Source organism: Astyanax mexicanus, chromosome 15, assembly GCF_023375975.1.
Source record: "Astyanax mexicanus isolate ESR-SI-001 chromosome 15, AstMex3_surface, whole genome shotgun sequence".
NCBI classification, from domain to species: Eukaryota; Metazoa; Chordata; class Actinopteri; order Characiformes; family Acestrorhamphidae; genus Astyanax; species Astyanax mexicanus.
Window position 1 is genome coordinate 17,829,440 of NC_064422.1, and position 20,435 is coordinate 17,849,874.

Consider the following 20,435-nt stretch of genomic DNA (forward strand, 5'->3'; position numbering starts at 1 on the left):
ACATTTATGTAATTTTACACAATGTTTAGACTGTTATTAAAAGAAATCTGTCTGATATCACAGTTCAATTTCATATAGTACTGATAGTATACTACTTGTATGTTTCACTCACTTAAAATCAGAACATTTTGATGTGTCATTTTAAAATAAAAGCCCTTTAAATTATAAAAATATTTTATTTCAACACAATGTTTAGACTGTTATTAAAAATATCTGTCTGATATCACAGCTCAATTTTATATAGGCCTGATAGTACACCACTTGTATGTTTCACTGACTTAAAATCAGAACATTTTGATGTGTCATTTCAAAATAAAGGCCCTTTAAATTATAACATTTATGTAATTTTACACAGTGTTTAGACTGCTATTAAAAGAAATCTGTCTGATATCACAGTTCAATTTCAGATAGTCCTGATAGTACACTACTTGTATGTTTCACTCAATTACTATCAGAACATTTTGATGTGTCATTTTAAAATAAAAGCCCTTTAAATTGTAACATTTATGTAATTTTACATAATGTTTAGACTGTTATTAAAAGAAATCTGTCTGATATCACAGCTCAATTTTATATAGCCCTGATAGTACACCACTTGTATGTTTCACTCACTTAAAATCAGAACATTTTGATGTGTCATTTCAAAATAAGGGCCATTTAAATTGTAACATTTATGTAATTTTACACAATGTTTAGACTGTTATTAAAAGAAATCTGTCTGATATCACAGTTCAATTTCATATAGTCCTGATAGTACACTACTTGTATGTTTCACTCACTTAAAATCAGAACATTTTGATGTGTCATTTCAAAATAAAGGCCCTTTAAATTATAACATTTATGTAATTTTACACAATGTTTAGACTGTTATTAAAAGAAATCTGTCTGATATCACAGTTCAATTTCAGATAGTCCTGATAGTACACTACTTGTGTGTTTCACTCAATTACTATCAGAACATTTGATGTGTCATTTTAAAATAAAAGCCCTTTAAATTGTAACATTTATGTAATTTTACACAATGTTTAGACTGTTATTAAAAGAAATCTGTCTGATATCACAGTTCAATTTCATATAGTCCTGATAGTACACTACTTGTATGTTTCACTCACTTAAAATCAGAACATTTTGATGTGTCATTTCAAAATAAAGGCCCTTTAAATTATAAAAATATTTTATTTCAACACAATGTTTAGACTGTTATTAAAAAAATCTGTCTGATATCACAGGTCAATTTCATATAGTCCTGATAGTACACCAATTGTATGTTTCACTCAATTACTATCAGAACATTTTGATGTGTCATTTCAAAATAAAGGCCCTTTAAATTATAACATTTATGTAATTTTACACAATGTTTAGACTGTTATTAAAAGAAATCTGTCTCATATCACAGTTCAATTTCAGATAGTCCTGATAGTACACTACTTGTATGTTTACCTCAATTACTATCAGAACATTTTGATGTGTCATTTTAAAATAAAAGCCCTTTAAATTGTAACATTTATGTAATTTTACACAATGTTTAGACTGTTATTAAAAGAAATCTGTCTGATATCACAGTTCAATTTCAGATAGTCCTGATAGTACACTACTTGTATGTGTCACTCACTTAAAATCAGAACATTTTGATGTGTCATTTCAAAATAAAGGCCCTTTAAATTATAACATTTATGTAATTTTACACAATGTTTAGACTGTTATTAAAAGAAATCTGTCTGATATCACAGTTCAATTTCAGATAGTCCTGATAGTACACTACTTGGATGTGTCACTCACTTAATATCAGAACATTTTGATGTGTCATTTCAAAATAAAGGCCCTTTAAATTATAAAAATATTTTATTTCAACACAATGTTTAGACTGTTATTAAAAAAAATCTGTCTGATATCACAGGTCAATTTCATATAGCCCTGATAGTACACCACTTGTATGTTTCACTCACTTAAAATCAGAACATTTTGATGTGTCATTTCAAAATAAAGGCCCTTTAAATTATAAAAATATTTTATTTCAACACAATGTTTAGACTGTTATAAAAAAAAAATCTGTCTGATATCACAGGTCAATTTCATATAGTCCTGATAGTACACCAAGTGTATGTTTCACTCAATTACTATCAGAACATTTTGATGTGTCATTTTAAAATAAAAGCCCTTTAAATTATAAAAATATTTTATTTCAACACAATGTTTAGACTGTTATTAAAAAAATCTGTCTGATATCACAGCTCAATTTTATATAGCCCTGATAGTACACCACTTGTATGTTTCACTCACTTAAAATCAGAACATTTTGATGTGTCATTTCAAAATAAAGGCCCTTTAAATTACAACATTTATGTAATTTTACACAATGTTTAGACTGTTATTAAAATAAATCTGTCTCATATCACAGTTCAATTTCAGATAGTCCTGATAGTACACTACTTGTATGTTTCACTCAATTACTATCAGAACATTTTGATGTGTCATTTTAAAATAAAAGCCCTTTAAATTGTAACATTTATGTAATTTTACACAATGTTTAGACTGTCATTAAAAGAAATCTGTCTGATATCACAGTTCAATTTCAGATAGTCCTGATAGTACACTACTTGTATGTGTCACTCACTTAAAATCAGAACATTTTGATGTGTCATTTCAAAATAAAGGCCCTTTAAATTATAACAATATTTTATTTCAACACAATGTTTAGACTGTTATTAAAAGGAATCTGTCTTATATCACAGGTCAATTTCATATAGTCCTGATAGTACACTACTTGTATGTTTCACTCATCTAAAATCAGAACATTTTGATGTGTCATTTCAAAATAAAGGCCCTTTAAATTATAACATTTATGTAATTTTACACAATGTTTAGACTGTTATTAAAAGAAATCTGTCTGATATCACAGTTCAATTTCAGATAGTCCTGATAGTACACTACTTGCATGTGTCACTCACTTAATATCAGAACATTTTGATTTTTCATTTCAAAATAAAGGCCCTTTAAATTATAAAAATATTTTATTTCAACACAATGTTTAGACTGTTATTAAAAAAAATCTGTCTGATATCACAGGTCAATTTCATATAGCCCTGATAGTACACCACTTGTATGTTTCACTCAATTACTATCAGAACATTTTGATGTGTCATTTTAAAATAAAAGCCCTTTAAATTGTAACATTTATGTAATTTTACACAATGTTTAGACTGTTATTAAAAGAAATCTGTCTGATATCACAGCTCAATTTCATATAGCCCTGATAGTACACCACTTGTATGTTTCACTCACTTAAAATCAGAACATTTTGATGTGTCATTTCAAAATAAGGGCCATTTAAATTGTAACATTTATGTAATTTTACACAATGTTTAGACTGTTATTAAAAGAAATCTGTCTGATATCACAGTTCAATTTCATATAGTCCTGATAGTACACTACTTGTATGTTTCACTCAATTACTATCAGAACATTTTGATGTGTCATTTCCTGTGATGTGTCAGAGCCTTTATTTTGAAATGACACATCAAAATGTTCTGATATTAAGTGAGTGACACATACAAGTAGTGTACTATCAGGACTATAGGAAATTGAACTGTGATATCACACAGATTTCTTTTAATAACTGTCTAAACCTAGTGGTAAAATAAAAGATTGTTATAATTTAAAGGGCCCTTATTTTGAAATGACACATCAAAATGTTCTGATATTAAGTGAGTGACACATACAAGTGGTGTACTATCAGGACCATATGAAATTGAACTGTGATATCACACAGATTGTTTTTAATAGCAGTCTAAACATTGTGTAAAATTACATAAATGTTACAATTTAAAGGGCCTTTATTTTGAAATGACACATCAAAATGATCTGATATTAAGTGAGTGAAACATACAAGTAGTGTACTATCAGGACTATAGGAAATTGAACTGTGATATCAGACAGATTTCTTTTAATAACAGTCTAAACATTGTGTTGAAATAAAATATTGTTATAATTTAAAGGGCCTTTATTTTGAAATGACACATCAAAATGTTCTGATTTTAAGTGAGTGACACATACAAGTAGTATACTATCAGGACTATATGAAATTGAACTGTGATATCAGACAGATTTCTTTTAATAACAGTCTAAACATTGTGTAAAATTACATAAATGTTACAATTTAAATGGCCCTTATTTTGAAATGACACATTATAATGCCCTGCTATTAAGTGAGTGACACATACAAGTATTATTATTAGTAGTAGTATTATTAGTATTATTATTATTTAATTAACATAATTGTTATAATTTACAGGGCTTTTATTTTGTGTACTACCAGGACTACATGAAATTGACATGTGATATCAGACATAACATGTGATATCATGTGGATTCCTTTTAATACCACTCCATAGCATAATGTCGTGATATTAAGGGGGGGGGGGTCTTTTATTTTAAAATGTGTTCTTTCTCACGCTTGCCGAAATGTTCAGTGTATGCGCGCTCTAAGAAACAGCGTGGGGGCTAGTTTGACCAATCGTTTTGAAGTGGGGGCTGGCTTGACCGCAGTTAAATATGTCAGGTCAAGAAAGACTTTCTATATTTTATAAGTATTTATGTTTAGTAAAATCAAGAAAGACCATATTTTATTTTTTATTTAAAAAATTATGTTAAGTGTTATGTTATTTTTATAAAAAAAATATATATATTTTTAGGAAATAGTTCAACTTAATAGAGATAAATTGTTGCTGTTAAAAATGCACTTTAAAAGTAACTAAGTTACTTTACAAGTTACTTTATTAGTTACTTTCAGCAGCTGCAGACACCACCTCCCGCCGCGGCGCCACCTTAACATAAAAAACTATAACCAGTTTTGCCAACTGGTTATAGTTTTTTATGTTAAGGCGGCGCCACGGCGGGAGTTGGTGTCTGCAGCTGCTGAAAGTAACTAATAAAGTAACTTGTAAAGTAACTTAGTTACTTTTAAAATCAAGTAATCCATAAAGTAACTAAGTTACTTTTTAAAGGAGTAATCAGTAATCAGTAATCGGATTACTTTTTCAAAGTAACTATACCATCACTGATCACAACACATTTTCCATTTATATTTACTCCGTTTGTCTAACCCTTACCCAGAGCTCTATAGTGTGCATCATGTTACAGGTAAAAGAATGTACAGTTAAGGGTTTTTTTTATAGATGCACTTGTACAATCATACACAGAATGAAGGGAAGGGAGAAAGTAGAGAGAGTGGAAAAAAAAGGAAAACAGTAAGACAATGGAAAGACAGGCTCAAAAAAAAAAAAACCAGCAATTTCTCAATATATTGTAAGAAAAGTAACCAGGTTTCCTCAAAATATAGAGTTAAGTTTATAATCCAAGGACTCTTATTGTTGTGGTGTGTCTCCCTCTCCTGTGTTCCACTGAATGTCAGAATTTCTGGTAGGTAATATTTACTGGAACCCCCACAAGGTATATTTCCTAGTCAGACATTTGAGAGTACCTCACCAACCCGATTTCAGAGTCCAACATGGCTGCCCCCCACATCAACAGTAGTAGAAACAGTAGGATTACACTGTTTATTACTAGCACTCCTATCATCTGTACACATAGTACTGTCCATCTTCTATCTGTGTGTTTTCATGTTTCTGTAGTGTTTGGATTTAAATTAAAGCAGATTATCTACGCTTTAATAAAGAAGACATGTTCCCAAGAGAGGATGCTCTGCATGGTGGGGGTGCTGAATTTGGCACAACACCGGCAAGCCCACTGAGCAGTGAGTGAGGCTTTGTAAATTGACTTTTTAAATATCAATTTCCAAAGCTCAGTTTATTTTCATTGCTACTTACCAGTCGCAGGCTTGTTTTGTACAAGATTTTGCAAAATGGTTGGTTATTGACTGGACCTGAAGAGCTTAAATGGCAAAAATAAAGGGGTAAAAAGGAGGTGTTCTAAAACTTTTGACCTCTAGTTTATGCAAATGTAATTTAGTGTCATTTTGAGTAACAGTCCAGGATTCATGTGAGTATATTTGAAGTAGCTGTAGGATGGAGGAAGTGACTGCAAATGGACATCTGATGCTTGGCTACAAGACTCCGCCCACCTGTGAGCTGCTGGACCTTCTGTTAAAAAACAGACGTCCCTCGGGCCCATTTAATGAAGTCTGGCCCAACATCATCATCTCTGACGTGTATGTATATAACCAACTCCACCACACTGAGAAATCACTATTTTATAATATGATTAATATTATAATAAAAAAAATAATTCATTATATATACATTTTTGTTTATTCTTAAACAGTTCTTAATGCAGTTCATCAGCCAGTCATTTTAGGTGTCTAAAATTAGATTTTTTAGTTTTATAGTCAAGAAATATGGCAAATGTAGCTAATATAGCAATATGTGGTAGCTAATGTACACTGATTAGCATGGAGCTATTGCTAAGTATTAAGTATTAAGTATTGCTATGTCTGTATTATACACGCTCTCCTCTGATCACTAATCTCTAGTAGACTTGTTTATATTGTGAATTAGCCTTATTCCTCTAAAACAGGGGTCGGCAATTACGTTTGGCCGTGGGCCAGATATATTCCAAGCCATTACATGGCGGGCCACAAAAAAAAAATCCTGTTTTGGAAAATGAAGTCCAATAGGATTGAGTGCTACAGACTAGTAGCTCTCCAGCCCAGAGGATTGTTGAACTCAATTGCAGAACATTTAATCTCAAAGCAGGTAAAACCAAGAATAAAGAAAAAAAATAAACATACACTCATATGGTATTGTGTGTGTGTTTTAGGCACACAGCAAAAGATGTGGATCTGCTGATGGTTCTGGGAGTGACTCACATTGTAAACGCTGCAGATGGACCGTCTCAGATTGACACAGGCCCCGCCTTCTACTCACATACCCCAACATTAATCCAGTATTACGGAGTGGAAGCCCCTGACAGCCGAGACTTCAACATCACCCCGTTCTTCTACCCCACAGCTCGCTTTATACACACCGCTCGGACCCAACACTGTAAGAACTCCACATACACATTCACATAACTACTACCTTTACAGTAACGCATATAGGACAAAAGACTATATATATATATGCTACATACACTATATTGCCAAAAGTATTAAGCGGATAGTTGAGCGACCACCCATTCTGAATCCACGGGCAGTGTTGGGAAGTAACGGATTACATGTAACGGCGTTACGTAATCAGATTACAATTTATGAGTAACTGTAATCCGTTACAGTTACTGCTTGAATAAATGGTAATCAGATTACAGTTACTCTGCTAAAATAAATGGATTACATTGCGGTACTTTCCTATTTTTGGTCTTCCAATCCATCCCTATTTGTGTGTGCAGCGGTGTCTGTGTGCGTGCAGGCAGCGAGACGGTAGGAGGGGCAGACAGCGGCTCCGCACACACAACGAGACGAAATTAACTGACATTTTCGTAGACGAATAAAAACGAGACGAAAATGTTTGGCAGGGACGAAATCCAATCATAACTGAGTTAGTTCTGTGAAAGGTAGTGACCAGTTAGGAAGAGATCCAATCACTGCTACTTTAGCGAAGGTGAAGAGGCGGGACAAGCGGGGTACTCATCCAATCAGTACCCGCCTCTCCTTCACTAGCGCCGCGCGCTCAGTTACAAACCCGGGAATTAACCTGTCGTTACGGAGCTCGACTGGAAGTTAACTCGACAGTGTTCAGCAGGGAGAGAGAGAGAGAGAGAGAGAGAGGGGAGAGGCGATATATTTCTCCTTTGACGTCGCGAAAAACAAGATAACGTGTAAACCGTGTGGAGCGACTCCATCTCCGGTAAAAACACCACTAATCTTTCAGCTTCTGCAGAGCAGAGTCACACAGATCTCCATGCAGAGATCCGCGTTTTAATGCTGATGTTATTTCATGAGCTGATAGTGTGTTTAACTCGGCAGTGCACTAAAACACAGAACTGATACAGAACCCTAACTCATTAAGATCAGATCATCTGTTTAGTCTCACAGTGGGAAAGATATAGCTAGTGTTAAAGCAGGAACAGGTCAGAAAGGAACTCAATAATATATCCAAAATAAAACAATAAAATAAGTCAATCTATGAACCCAAAAGTTCCTTACAGCACTTTCTAATAAGTTTCTCACTTTAACTCATGAAGTCTCTCAGTACATCCTGAGAGCATCTTTACAGGACAGTGTGTGAAGGTGTGTTTTTGATCTCATTTATAGACTGTAGCTACAGTAGATGTGCTGAGTTACTGCTGGAGATTAAACTAGATAATTTAAAAGTTGTTTTTGCTTCCACAGCTCTGTTCAAACTATAATTTAACTATTCAGATGTTTTATGACCTGATTTCTAAAACAAAAATTTAAATGTAAAATATGTATAGTCACACACCTACAATAATAATAATAATAATAATATACATTAAATCATATATAAATATATTTCACATTTAAACATTAACAATATTACTTAAGTGGTTATTAAACGTTTAATTTCGTATAAGTGTATAGTTAATAATTCAAGGGAACTGATGAAAAAGCATTTACATTTACACCCTTTACATTTTAGTCGAATAAATTTACTGTAATTTTTGTAGACTATATTCTTATGACATTAAGTCGACTAAAACCAAAAACATTTCAGATGACTAAATTATGACTAAAACTAAATGCTATTTTCATCACAAAACTATGACTAAAACTAAATCAAAATTTGTTGTCAAAATTAACACTGGTGGCAAACCTGCAAATAGATAGCTTGGTTTTTAATGGTTTTATCATCAATTTATAAAAGTGTTTTACAAAATTGTTTGATGAAATGGTTTCATACGTATTTTTATAGAGTGATTGAAAAGGCTGTTTTATTTGTTTATCTATTTGTTAACTGGAAAGAAAACTAAAATAATAATATGCAATATGTGTTTGCTACATTCATTCAGGCTTAAAAAAACGAAAAAGTAATCCAAAGTAATCGGATTACGTTACTCACTTGAAGTAATGTAACTGATTACGTTACAAATTACATTTTGAGTGGTGTAATCAGTAATCTGTAAGGGATTACATTTTAAAAGTAACCTTCCCAACACTGTCCACGGGGTTCAATATATTTTTGGCTTTTCAGCTCTTCTGGAAGGGCTTTCCACAAGGTTTAGGAGTGTATTTATAGGATTTTTGGGCCATTTGTCCAGAATTCTCTTTTGTGAGGTCAGACGCTGATGCTGCGTCTTATGTATGAATTTTACCAGTCAGGTTGTAAAGAGCAGTAAAGCCACTCTTCTAAAGCACAGCGTTATACAGGAGTTTCAGTAAAGTTTCTCCAGCACTGAGACTAGAGCAGTATTAGCATTAACTGCGCTAAGTGCTAACTCTTTCACTGTTCAGCGATGAGTACTATCGGACTGTATCCTACTGCTAACCCCAGCTAGGCTGGAGCTAGGCTGGAGCAGTATTAGCATTATCCGCTAACAGCAAGCTTAAAACAAGCTAGCACTAGCACTAACCCAGACTCGTCCATCAGATTGTGAGATGAAGAATTGTGACAAGTCACTGATCTAGAGTCTATCCATTGGTGGTGTGCTTTACATCACTGCACACTTTGCATTGTGTTTGGTAATATGTGGCTTGGATGAAGCTGCCTGGCCATGTGAACCCATTCCATGAAGCTCTATACTTACTGTCAGTGTTGGGAGTAACGGCGTTACTTTAGCTGCTCTATGAACTTTTTTTTTTTTTTAACTTCGCTTTGCCCTTGTTAACCCCTCCTCTTTCCGGCGAACTTGAGCTTCTGGCCGCTGTGCCTGTGGTTTGGCGTGGTGAAGTGAGGCACAATTGTGACGATTTGCATGCTCTAATTAATCCAAGTTCCGAATTAAGGACGTTAAGCTTTTTAGCTGCTCCGGTTTTTGTGGTGCTGCTGCTTTCTCTTTTAGAGCTTATTCTCTGCCCGAATCCCACCTGACCTGAGGACCGACCCGAAATCGGGCTCCTATTTTTATTTTATATAAAGCTCTGGTGTGATAATCACAATGTTGCTAAGTAACCAATTATTATTGTTCACTAAAGTGAACGAAATAGCGAAAACTGAAAGTGAAAAAACATTTGTGTTAACTGAATCTAATAAAAACGGTAATTAAAAGGAAAAAACATAACTATCTCGAACGGTATTTTGTGTTTATAAAACTAACTAAAACTAACTGAAATTACTGATAGAATACCCTCATTTTCGTGTTTAATTTTTTTATAAGCGCTGTTGTACAGCGGGAGGTGTTGTGCCGAGCGCACGGCACCTCGTGGTCCGTTAGTTCTTGTGTAAAGCGCTCGCGCTAGCCGCAAAATACGACAAAAAAAACACTGAGAAACTGCAGAACTATGAATGGGATTACAATATGAGCGCCAGGCATGAAAGAGAAACAGGAGATACAGTGTGTGAGAACATTTACCTGTGAGTAGCTCATACCAGAACACGCAAATCTCTCTCTCTCTCTCTCTCTCACGTTTCTTAGATTGATCTCTCTGATGAGATGTGTAAAAACTAATAAAAACTAGCAAGCCCACCCTAAAAACTTACTGAACAGAAAAAATAAAAACAAAATCAAATTAAACTATAATAAAAATGAAAAATGTAATCACGTAGCTCTGGGCGCACGTGAACGCCTCCGCGTTTGACTTGCAGCATTGTGTGTAGCTGTTCTTAAAAATCATTTAAATTAAATAATAGTTCTATGCTTTTATGTTACAGTGTTAATTAACATAATTCTGATCATAATTCGCTCATTCAATCAGCCCGAAAACAGACAGTTTATGGGGCGGATCGGGTCGGGCTCATAATGACAGTTCATGGTTCGGGTTGAGTCGGGCTTGGGCAGAATGTGCACGGGCTCCGGCTGGGTCGGGTCGGATTTTTTGGGCACGATCTAAGCTCTATTCTCTTTTGGTGAAGCTGTTATATTAATACCATTTTAACGGTCATTAGATTGTTGTTTTTGTCCATTATTTTGTTTTTTATATATATACATATTTCCTTTGAGTGTGGCTTGGTTTGTTTAATTTCATCCCCAGACGCGTTTTTCCGTTTTTTCAGTTTTTTTCAGTATTACAAGTTTTAGTAATTTTCTTTGGTTCTGTGGAGAATTTCGTTTTATTTTTTTTTAATTTGTTAGATTATATTTTTGTCAACATTTTGGGTTTATTTTTGTTTGTTATTTTTCTAATAATAATAGTAAATGCATAATTGATTTCCTTTTTTTGACGGGAGAATAATAAAAAGTAACGCTACTTTTACTGGTAACTAATTACTTTTATAGTGGAGTAACTCCGTTAGTAACGTTACTTTTTTGGAGAAGTAACGAGTAACTATAACTAATTACTTTTTCAAAGTAACATGCCCAACACTGCTTACTGTTCTTGAGCTGATCTGAAGGCCACATGAAGTTTGGAGGTCTGTAGTGATTAGTGTACCCACTTAAAAACCACATAAATAATTTCTCCCAAATTCATATTCATAAAGTTTTAAGTGTTCAGAAATCAATATTTGGTGGAATAACCCTGTTCTTTTTTTCAGTTTTCATGCATCTTGGCATTTTTTCCTCCACCAGTCTTACACACTGCTTTTTAATAACTTATGCTACTCCTGGCAGAAAAATTCAAGCAGTTCAGCTTGGTTTGATAAGATTATATTTAATTTGTTAAAATCAAAGAAACTCATCATTTTTATGTGGTCTCTTATTTTTTTCCAGAACTGTATATACAGTATGTAAGAGACCGTGTATAAAACCAGTATAAACCTGCATATGTATATGTGTGTGTTTGTGTGAGTTGTTCAGCAGGTAAAGTGTTGGTGCACTGTGCTCTGGGAATTAGCCGCTCTGCAACTCTAGTCCTGGCATATCTGATGATCTACGAGGGTCTCACTGTCTCTGAAGCGATCAAGGCAGTGAGATGTCACCGGAACATTCTGCCCAATGCTGGATTCCTGCAGCAGCTCAGAGAGCTGGACATTCAACTATCACTGCAGAGACAATCAGCTTTATCCTCTCCGCTCTCAGCCTCTTCAATATTTCCCTCTACAGACTGTACAGATCCATGAACAAATACACTCATTAACAAAAATAATACCACAGTAAGAAGTTGATAGTTAATAGAAGTTCCGTATGGCATCCTGCGACACATTTACCAACAGATGGGCCTGTAGATCCTGCACAACTAAGGCAGGATTGAAGTTCTCACCACAATTGTGGTCTGGGTGTTTGTTTGTTTTTTTTGGTGAATAAGTGTACATTCATTATTAAAGTGCTTGTAAGACCCAATTATACATAAGTACATTTTGCAGAAGTCTATGAACTACAAATTATAACTAAAGAAACAAGTGTGGTTGGAACTTTGCTTACACTCTTCATGGTCACAAATGATACAGATGGGATTTTTATTGTTTTTTTTTAATGATCAAAGTTCTGTTTGGAAGAGTAAAACTACTACAACACTGCAGCAACTGTTAAACATGGTGTTGGGAGTGCTAGTTTGGAGGTTGACTGACATGTCTGAAGTCATGGGAGCATGTTAGATACTTTCCCTATGTAGACAAATGTATAGTGACGCCTACATATTGCTTATTTCTTCTGAAATCAAAAAGGTTTATTAAAAAGTGTTTTTTAATAAACCTGATTTTGTTGAACTTATTGTCTCTACTGTCAAGAAAAAAAACTTTCTACTAGGATCTGTAGCACTGATGTGAGGATCTGATTGCTTTCTGCATCATGAGCATTAGTGAGGTCAGGCTGTTGGATGACCACCCCCCCAACTCATCCCATTTAAAAGTTTTGGAGACAGTTTTATAATTCTAGAGAATACACTTCTACTGCTTCACAGCTAAATGCCTCCTAGCACATACCTGGCATTAGGCATGATGCCAACAGGTTCATGATTGCTTATCCTGCTTAATACAATTATTTGCCATTGGCATTGTTTCTCTACATGGACAAGACGAGCTGTGTCAATCAGCAATGGTATGTAAATTAAAGGTCTCATTCAATCATTTTTCATTTATCTTAAAATGTCTAGTTGAATGAATGCCATGTGAGCTGGTTTCTATGAAAAAAAGTGCTTCAGTGATCCAGTATAACACTGCTTAAGTCCAGTGGAGGAGTGGAAAGGAGAAACGATAGAATTTCGACACTTACTTATGAATATTCATACATGCAAACATATCGCCTCTGATTGGCTAACAGCACAGTGACACCAAGAGGCAGCAAGACAGACAACAGGCAGAACTGTTTTAAAATAAAGAGATTTTTACACTACTAAAACACTGAATCCACCGGAGATCCTATGTAAACCTATGTAAACAGACAGATGTGGGTAGTTCAGGTCCAGAAAGTACAAGTCCATTCAGTGGTTGGCTAAACCGCAGCAGAGCCACCTAGGCAGTTGGAACAAAATCCTGGGGTGGATTTTTACTTTTAACTAGTGTAAACACTGTTTTAAACATACACACCTGCCTACATCTCAATTGTACTTCACTGGTGGTGTTCTATAGACAAATTCTAACCATTTGTTCCTAAGCTCTGAATTACTATGCAAAACATATAAAGCTGATGTGTTATTTACACGAATAACACAGGAACAATCTTGCAATGCTGTTCCTAGCGCTGTTAGCTACTATTTGACGAGAAGTGCCTGACTGTGTAGGCCATGAATACTAATTTACGGGTTGATGTAGACACTGGGGCTTTTCCTGATCGACTCGTTTTATGAATATTTTATTTTACTAGCTACTGCAGACAATGAGGAAGAAGAGTTTCATGTGTAGCATACATATACAACTCAGAGAGACCTATAGTATTTCACAAAGAACAAGAAAAAGTGGATTTTAGCGGAAGAATACCTTTAAAGTAGCTAAAGTAGCATTTATTAGAAGGGGTGTCAACAAATATTTAGACAATAGTGTACTTTGTATAACAGAAGCCAGAGGTGTTTCCACAAACCTGAGTTTGTGAGTGTGTGTGTGTGTGTTTATGTAAAGTGGGCCAGACTTCTATAAATAGGTTTGCATGTAGTTCCCAGTGGCCTGTGCTTTCTGCACCGAGTCCCCAGACTAAAGCAGTCGAACCCAGGAGACTCATACCTGCAGCAAGAAGACAGAACCTAAAGTTCCCTGAGGAACCGGAGGTGAGTTCTAGCACCTTCAAAACCACTGACCTACAGTAGAACAGTACAAGAGGAGGTATTAACATTATGTGGCAGATCTGTGTGGACACCCAGTTAGCAACATGCTAACTGTTATTGGTTAGCTTATGTCACTTTTTAGCTACTTAGCTTGTTAACATTATAGCAGTTGGTTCCAGTCTAAAGCCCTATTTGTATTGGATTAGTTTTATTTGGGAAGTACAGGGTACTGTATGTTTATGACAAGACATCAGGAAATGTTACACTGCAAAAAAAAGTGAAATTTTCTCAATTCAAGCAAATAAATCTTATTTTTTTTCTCTGATAAGAATTGTAATTACTAAGCATTGTGAGTGTAAGATTGGTTTACTTATTTCAGGAGTAATAATCTAATTTAGTGTTACTTAGAAATTTCACCTTATTTTAAGTAATTGAACTTAAAAATGTCACCAGTCAAGTTATTCTGATTCTTGTTTACAAAGGTAAGCCAGAAAATAAGGGATTTTAGCCTGATTTAAGTCTTACTTTACTTATTTTGATGCTTATTTTAAGAAATCTTACTAAGAAAACATTGCTCACCCCATTGGCAGATTTGTTTGCTTAATTTAAGCTCTGGAAAAAACATAAGAGAACACTTAAAAAGTTTTTTTGATTTTACCAAATTGAAAACCTCTGAAATATAATCAAGAGGAAGATGGATGATCCCAAGCCATCAAACCAAACTGAACTGCTTTAATTTTTGCACACATACCTATAAATAGCAAAATCAGAGAAACTGTTTCACAAACTCTTAATTTTCTCCAGAGCCGTACCTCTTAATTTACATATATTTTGTCTAGTTTTTGCCAATGGATTTTTGCATTGTAGGACTAATTCAAACAGGATAAGAAATCTTAGCATATAGGACTAGGATAGGAGTGGCTACTTGATTTACACACTTCATGCTTCTTTAAAACAGCATGATAACCCATATCATAACTCACTTACAGTAAGAATGAAATGTGGAAATTATCCTTTACAGCCTGTTAAACAGAAAGTAAAAGAATGGGGTCTGAAATTGTCTCATTCAGAGGGGTGAGTGGGGTTTTGAGGAAAATTTTGTTTGCATGATTTTTCACTTTCATTGAAGATTTTCAGAACATTTTATCCAAATGCTGTGAATGGTGATTAGGTGCCTTTCTGAAGCTGGCTGGATGGCAACCCCAAAACTGAAATTTGGGGTAAAAACTGAGGTTCCAGAGGAGAAAGAGGAATACGAGACGCCCAGCAATTACGAGCTGGAGAAACTGCTAACTCATGGCAGTGTCGCATACACACACGTCAATGAGGTCTGGCCTAATGTCTTTATAGGAGACGAGTGAGTATCAGCTGATCAGTCTTCAGTCTCCACTCTCTGGCCACTTTATTAGAAACCCTTGCTTTACTTTGTGCTTCTAGTCTCTGGCCACTTTATTAGTAACACCTGTGTGAAGGTATATGAACGTGTGTGTGTGTGTGCAGGGAGACAGCCCGGAAGCGCCATGGTCTGCAGAAAATGGGTGGTGACACACATATTGAATGCAGCGGAGGGTGAGAGGAACAGTGTGTGTACGGGAGCGAGCTACTACACGGATGTGAACATGGAATATTTTGGAATTGAAGCGGAGGATATTCCCTCTTTCAACCTCAGCCAGTATTTCTTCTCTGCAGCAGAGTACATGCAGCAGGTCCTCAGCAATCCAAACAGTAAGAGCCTTATGACACCATACTGACCACCCAGCACACCATACCGACCACCCCTACACACCATGCCGACCACCCAGCACACCATACCGACCACCCAGCACACCATACCGACCAGCCAGCACACCATACCGACCACCCAGCACACCATACCAGCCACCTTACACACCATACCAACCAGCCAGTACACCATACCGACCACCCAGCAGACCATACTGATCACCCAGCACACCATACCGACCACCCAGCACAATATACCAACAACCCAGCACAAAATACCGACCACCCAGCACCTCATACCAGCCACCTAACACACCATACCGACCACCCAGCACACCATACCAGCCACCTAACACACCATACCAACCACCCAGCACACCATACCGACCACCCAGCACACCATACCGACCACCCAGCACACCATACCGACCACCCAGCACACCATACCGACCACCCAGCACACCATACCAACCACCCAGCACACCATACCAACCACCCAGCACACCATACCAACCACCCAGCACACCATACCAACCACCCAGCACACCATACTGATCACCCAGCACAACATACCAACAACCCAGCACACCATACCAACCACCCTACACACCATACCGACCAGCCAGCACACCACACTGACCACGGTAAACACCATACCGACCACTCAGCAAACCCGACTGTTCACCCAGCACACTATAACAACCACCCTACACGACATACTGTAGCAGCAATTCATCAGCAATCCAAACAGTAAGAGCCTTACACCATACAGATCACCCAGCACACCATACTGACCACCCAGCACAACATACCAACAACCCAGAACACCATACTGACCACCCAGCAAAATATAACGACCACCCTAAAAAACATACTGACCACTTGGCCAACATACCAACAACCCAGCACACTATACCAACCACCCATCACACCATACCAACCAAGCATGATACCAATCACCCAAGCATGATACCAATCACCCAGCACAATTTACCTTTCACCTAGCATATCATGCTGACTACTCTACACTCCATACCGACCACCTAGCACTCCATACCGACCACCCTACACCCTACTGACCACCCACCTAAATCCAAAAACACCCCAATGACCACACACTTAACCCCAATTTCACACTGCTGGCCACATGCTCACCCGACTAATCACACACTTAATGCACTCACCATACTTGCACCTCTTTGTCATGCATTTAATATATTTATTATCTGTTAATGCAATATAATTCCATTTTATTGTAATATGTTAATGGTAAATACAGTTAATATCTGTCCTCTGTGTATTTCAGATAAGCTGCTGGTGCATTGTGTAATGGGCCGCAGTCGCTCGGCCACGCTGGTCCTGGCCTACCTGATGATCCAGGAGAAAATGACTCTGGTAGAAGCCATCAATCAGGTGAAGCAGCGCAGACGGATCATCCCCAACTGGGGCTTCCTGAAGCAGCTAAGAGAGCTGGACATCTTCCTGCAGGAGCAGAGGAATGAGCAAACGGAAAGCCATAGCACAGATAACCACAGCACAGAGACTGGAGTTACACACAGACATACTGACTGACAGCACAGTCTGGTAAAGTTTCCTTATACAACCCCTGGCAAAAAGTATGGAATCACCAGTCTTGGATGAGCACTCCTTCAGACATTTCATTCTGTAAAACAAACTCTGATCAAAAACATGATACAATAATAAGGTCATTCCAAAGTGCAACTTGTTGGCTTTCAGGAACACTCAAAGAAATTAAGAAAAAACATTGTGGAAGTCAGTGAATGTTACTTTTATTGACCAACCACAGGGAAAAAAATATGGAATCACTCAATTCTGAGGAAAAAAGTATGGAATCATGAAAAACAGATAAACAAAAGATGATTCAAAATACATCACTAGTATTTAGTTGCACCACCTTTGGCTTTTATAACGGCTTTCAGTCTCTGAGGCATGGACTTGATCAGTGACAAACAGTATTCTGCATCAATTTGGTGCCAACTCTCTTTGATAGCAGTTGCCAGATCAGCTTTGCAGGTCGGAGCCTTCTTGTGGACCATTTTTTTCAATTTCCACCGCAGGTTTTCAATTGGGTTGAGATCTGGACTATTTGCAGGCCATGACATCGACTGAATGTGTCTTTCTCCAAGGAATGCCTTCACTGTTTTTGCCCTATGGCACGATGCATTGTCATCTTGGAAAATTATTTCATTATCTCCAAACATCTGTTCAAATGAAGGGATGAGAAAACTGTCCAAAATGTCAATGTAAACTTGTGCATTGATAGAAGAATTAACCACAGTCATCTCCCCAGTGCCTTTGCCTGACATGCAGCCCCATATCATCAAGGACTGTGGAAATTTGGTTGTTTTCTTCAGGCAGGCCTCTTCATAAATCTCACTGGAACGGCACCAAACAAAAGTTCCAGCATCATCACCTTGTCCAATGCAGATTCTTGACTCATCACTGAAGATGACTTTCATCCAGTCATCCACAGTCCATGATTGCCTCTCCTTAGCCCACTGCAGTCTTGTTCTTTTATGTTTAGGTGTCAATGATGGTTTTCTTTTAGCTTTCCTGTATTGAAATCCCATTTCCTTTAGGCGATTTCTTACGGTTCGGTCACATACATTGGCTCCAGCTTCTTCCCATTTATGCTTCATCTGTTTAGTTGTACTTTTTCGGTTTTCAAGACAAATGGCCTTAAGTTGCTTGTCTTGACGCTTTGATGTCTTTCTCGGTCTACCAGTACGCTTGGCTTTAACAACCATTCCATGCTGTTTGTATTTGGTCCATATCTTGGATACAGCTGACTGTGAACAGCCCACATCTTTAGCAACCATGCGTGAAGAGTTACCTTCTTCAAGAAGTTTCACAATCCTCTCTTTTGTTTCAAGAGACATTTCTCTTGTTGGAGCCATGGTTCTTGCCACTCTAATTCGTCCAGCAGCCCTCCAAGGTGTCATGACTGCAGGTGTTTTTAACTGCAGACTAACGAGCAGATCTAATCTGAGGCAGGTGTCCATTTAGGGAAAGGAAATTGACTGGGTGTGTCCTTATTTTCTACCTTCAATTTGAGTGATTCCATACTTTTTTCCTCAGAATTGAGTGATTCCATATTTTTTTCCCTGTGGTTGGTCAATAAAAGTAACATTCACTGACTTCCACAATGTTTTTTCTTCATTTCTTTGAGTGTTCCTGAAAGCCAACAAGTTGCACTTTGGAATGACCTTATTATTGTATCATGTTTTTGATCAGAGTTTGTTTTACAGAATGAAATGTCTGAAGGAGTGCTCATCCAAGACTGGTGATTCCATACTTTTTGCCAGGGGTTGTAGTATAACCAATCATAGATTGTAAAAACGGATTCTGGCTCAAAGCTAATTTTACTTTTTTTATACATTTATTTTTATGCTGCAAATAATTCTTTTTTCAAAGTTCACAATTTCTACATATTCTTTAAGACTAAATAATGCAAACTAACTCAAAAATGAAAACTTTTTTTAGCATATTTTGACATTTATTTAGAGAGTTGAGTCACAATGTCTAAGATGATTTGAATCAATTAACTCACGGGTGGGCAATTCCAGTCCTGAGGGCCAGCTTTTATTTTTATGTTCCACCTTAAATAATGTATCCTCTACTGTCTGTTGCACCATTTAAGGTGGAACGGGAAAGAAAACAGCCAAATAAATAAATTACAGATGAAACAATGGTAATATAATGGTTACCATATTTTTTGATTTACAGGGAATTGTTGGGGCTACATGGCACTTTAAACTTTGTTAAAAATTGTAATAACCACTAAATTACCAAAGTTCAATGTGTATTTTCAGTGTTTTATTGCCTTCTTCATAACAAACATTAAAAAAATAATCGCTAGTCAGCATATCAATAGCTAGCTAACTAGCTAACTTTCCCATTCCACCTTAAATGGTGCAACAGATATTAGAGGTTGAAGCATTTAAGATGGAAAGAAAAATAAAATAAAAGCTAATAAAATATGATTTCAGCTCCTCATCACAGAGGGATTACGAAATAGTAATTTTATAGTAAATAAATAGTAAATTTTTCTATATATATAATTTTATTTCTCATTTTTCCCCATTTTCTCCCCAATTTTGCACAGCCAATTACCCAACCCACTCATTAGGACTCCCCCTATCACTCGTAAGGCCCCAACACACCAGGAGGGTGAAGACTAGCACATGCCTCCTCCGATACATGTGAAGTCAGACACAGCTTCTTTGCAAACTGCTGCTGATGTAGAATTGCCAAATAGCATCACAGCGCACTCGGAGGAAAGCGCAGCGACTCGGTTCCGATACATCAGCTCACAGATGCCCTGTGCTGTGGACATCACCCTGGGAGTAATGTGGGGAGAGAGCGCCATCTAACCACCTGGAGCAAGGCAGGGCCAAATTTGCTCCCTCTGAGCGCCGGCAGCTTGATGGCAAAGCTGAACACTGCTATCTATTTGACAGAATTTAAAGACAACTCTAAATAAACCACTGTCTGACAACAATCTTTAAATTTACACTATTCATTAAAAATAAATTCTAAGAATCAATAA

At 36.6% G+C, this 20,435-nt stretch overlaps 2 protein-coding genes across 2 annotated transcripts; both read left to right on the top strand.

The window, feature by feature from the left end:
- Window positions 1–5,525: 5,525 nt before the first annotated feature.
- On the top strand, window positions 5,526–12,592 carry LOC125781339 (dual specificity phosphatase 29-like). Its single transcript, XM_049465165.1, has 3 exons — window positions 5,526–6,166; window positions 6,775–6,998; window positions 11,806–12,592. The coding sequence occupies exons 1-3, from the start codon at window positions 6,024–6,026 to the stop codon at window positions 12,066–12,068; spliced, it is 630 nt and encodes a 209-aa protein (XP_049321122.1). The 5' UTR covers window positions 5,526–6,023; the 3' UTR covers window positions 12,069–12,592.
- A 1,463-nt stretch (window positions 12,593–14,055) lies between these two features.
- dusp29 (dual specificity phosphatase 29) lies at window positions 14,056–20,324 on the top strand. Its single transcript, XM_049464912.1, is given in 6 exon segments — window positions 14,056–14,146; window positions 15,315–15,500; window positions 15,644–15,683; window positions 15,685–15,868; window positions 17,172–17,449; window positions 19,992–20,324. Coding segments are annotated over 4 exon segments (654 nt in total). The 5' UTR covers window positions 14,056–14,146; window positions 15,315–15,336; the 3' UTR covers window positions 17,438–17,449; window positions 19,992–20,324.
- Window positions 20,325–20,435: the final 111 nt, after the last annotated feature.

Excerpts from the sequence above, each read along its gene's own strand:
- LOC125781339 (XM_049465165.1), top strand. The coding sequence starts at position 6,024 with ATGGAGGAAGTGACTGCAAATGGACATCTGATGCTTGGCTACAAGACT. Across the intron at positions 6,167-6,774 it reads AACATCATCATCTCTGACGT|GCACACAGCAAAAGATGTGG; the intron begins GTATGTATATAA and ends TGTGTGTTTTAG. Across the intron at positions 6,999-11,805 it reads CACCGCTCGGACCCAACACT|CAGGTAAAGTGTTGGTGCAC; the intron begins GTAAGAACTCCA and ends TGAGTTGTTCAG.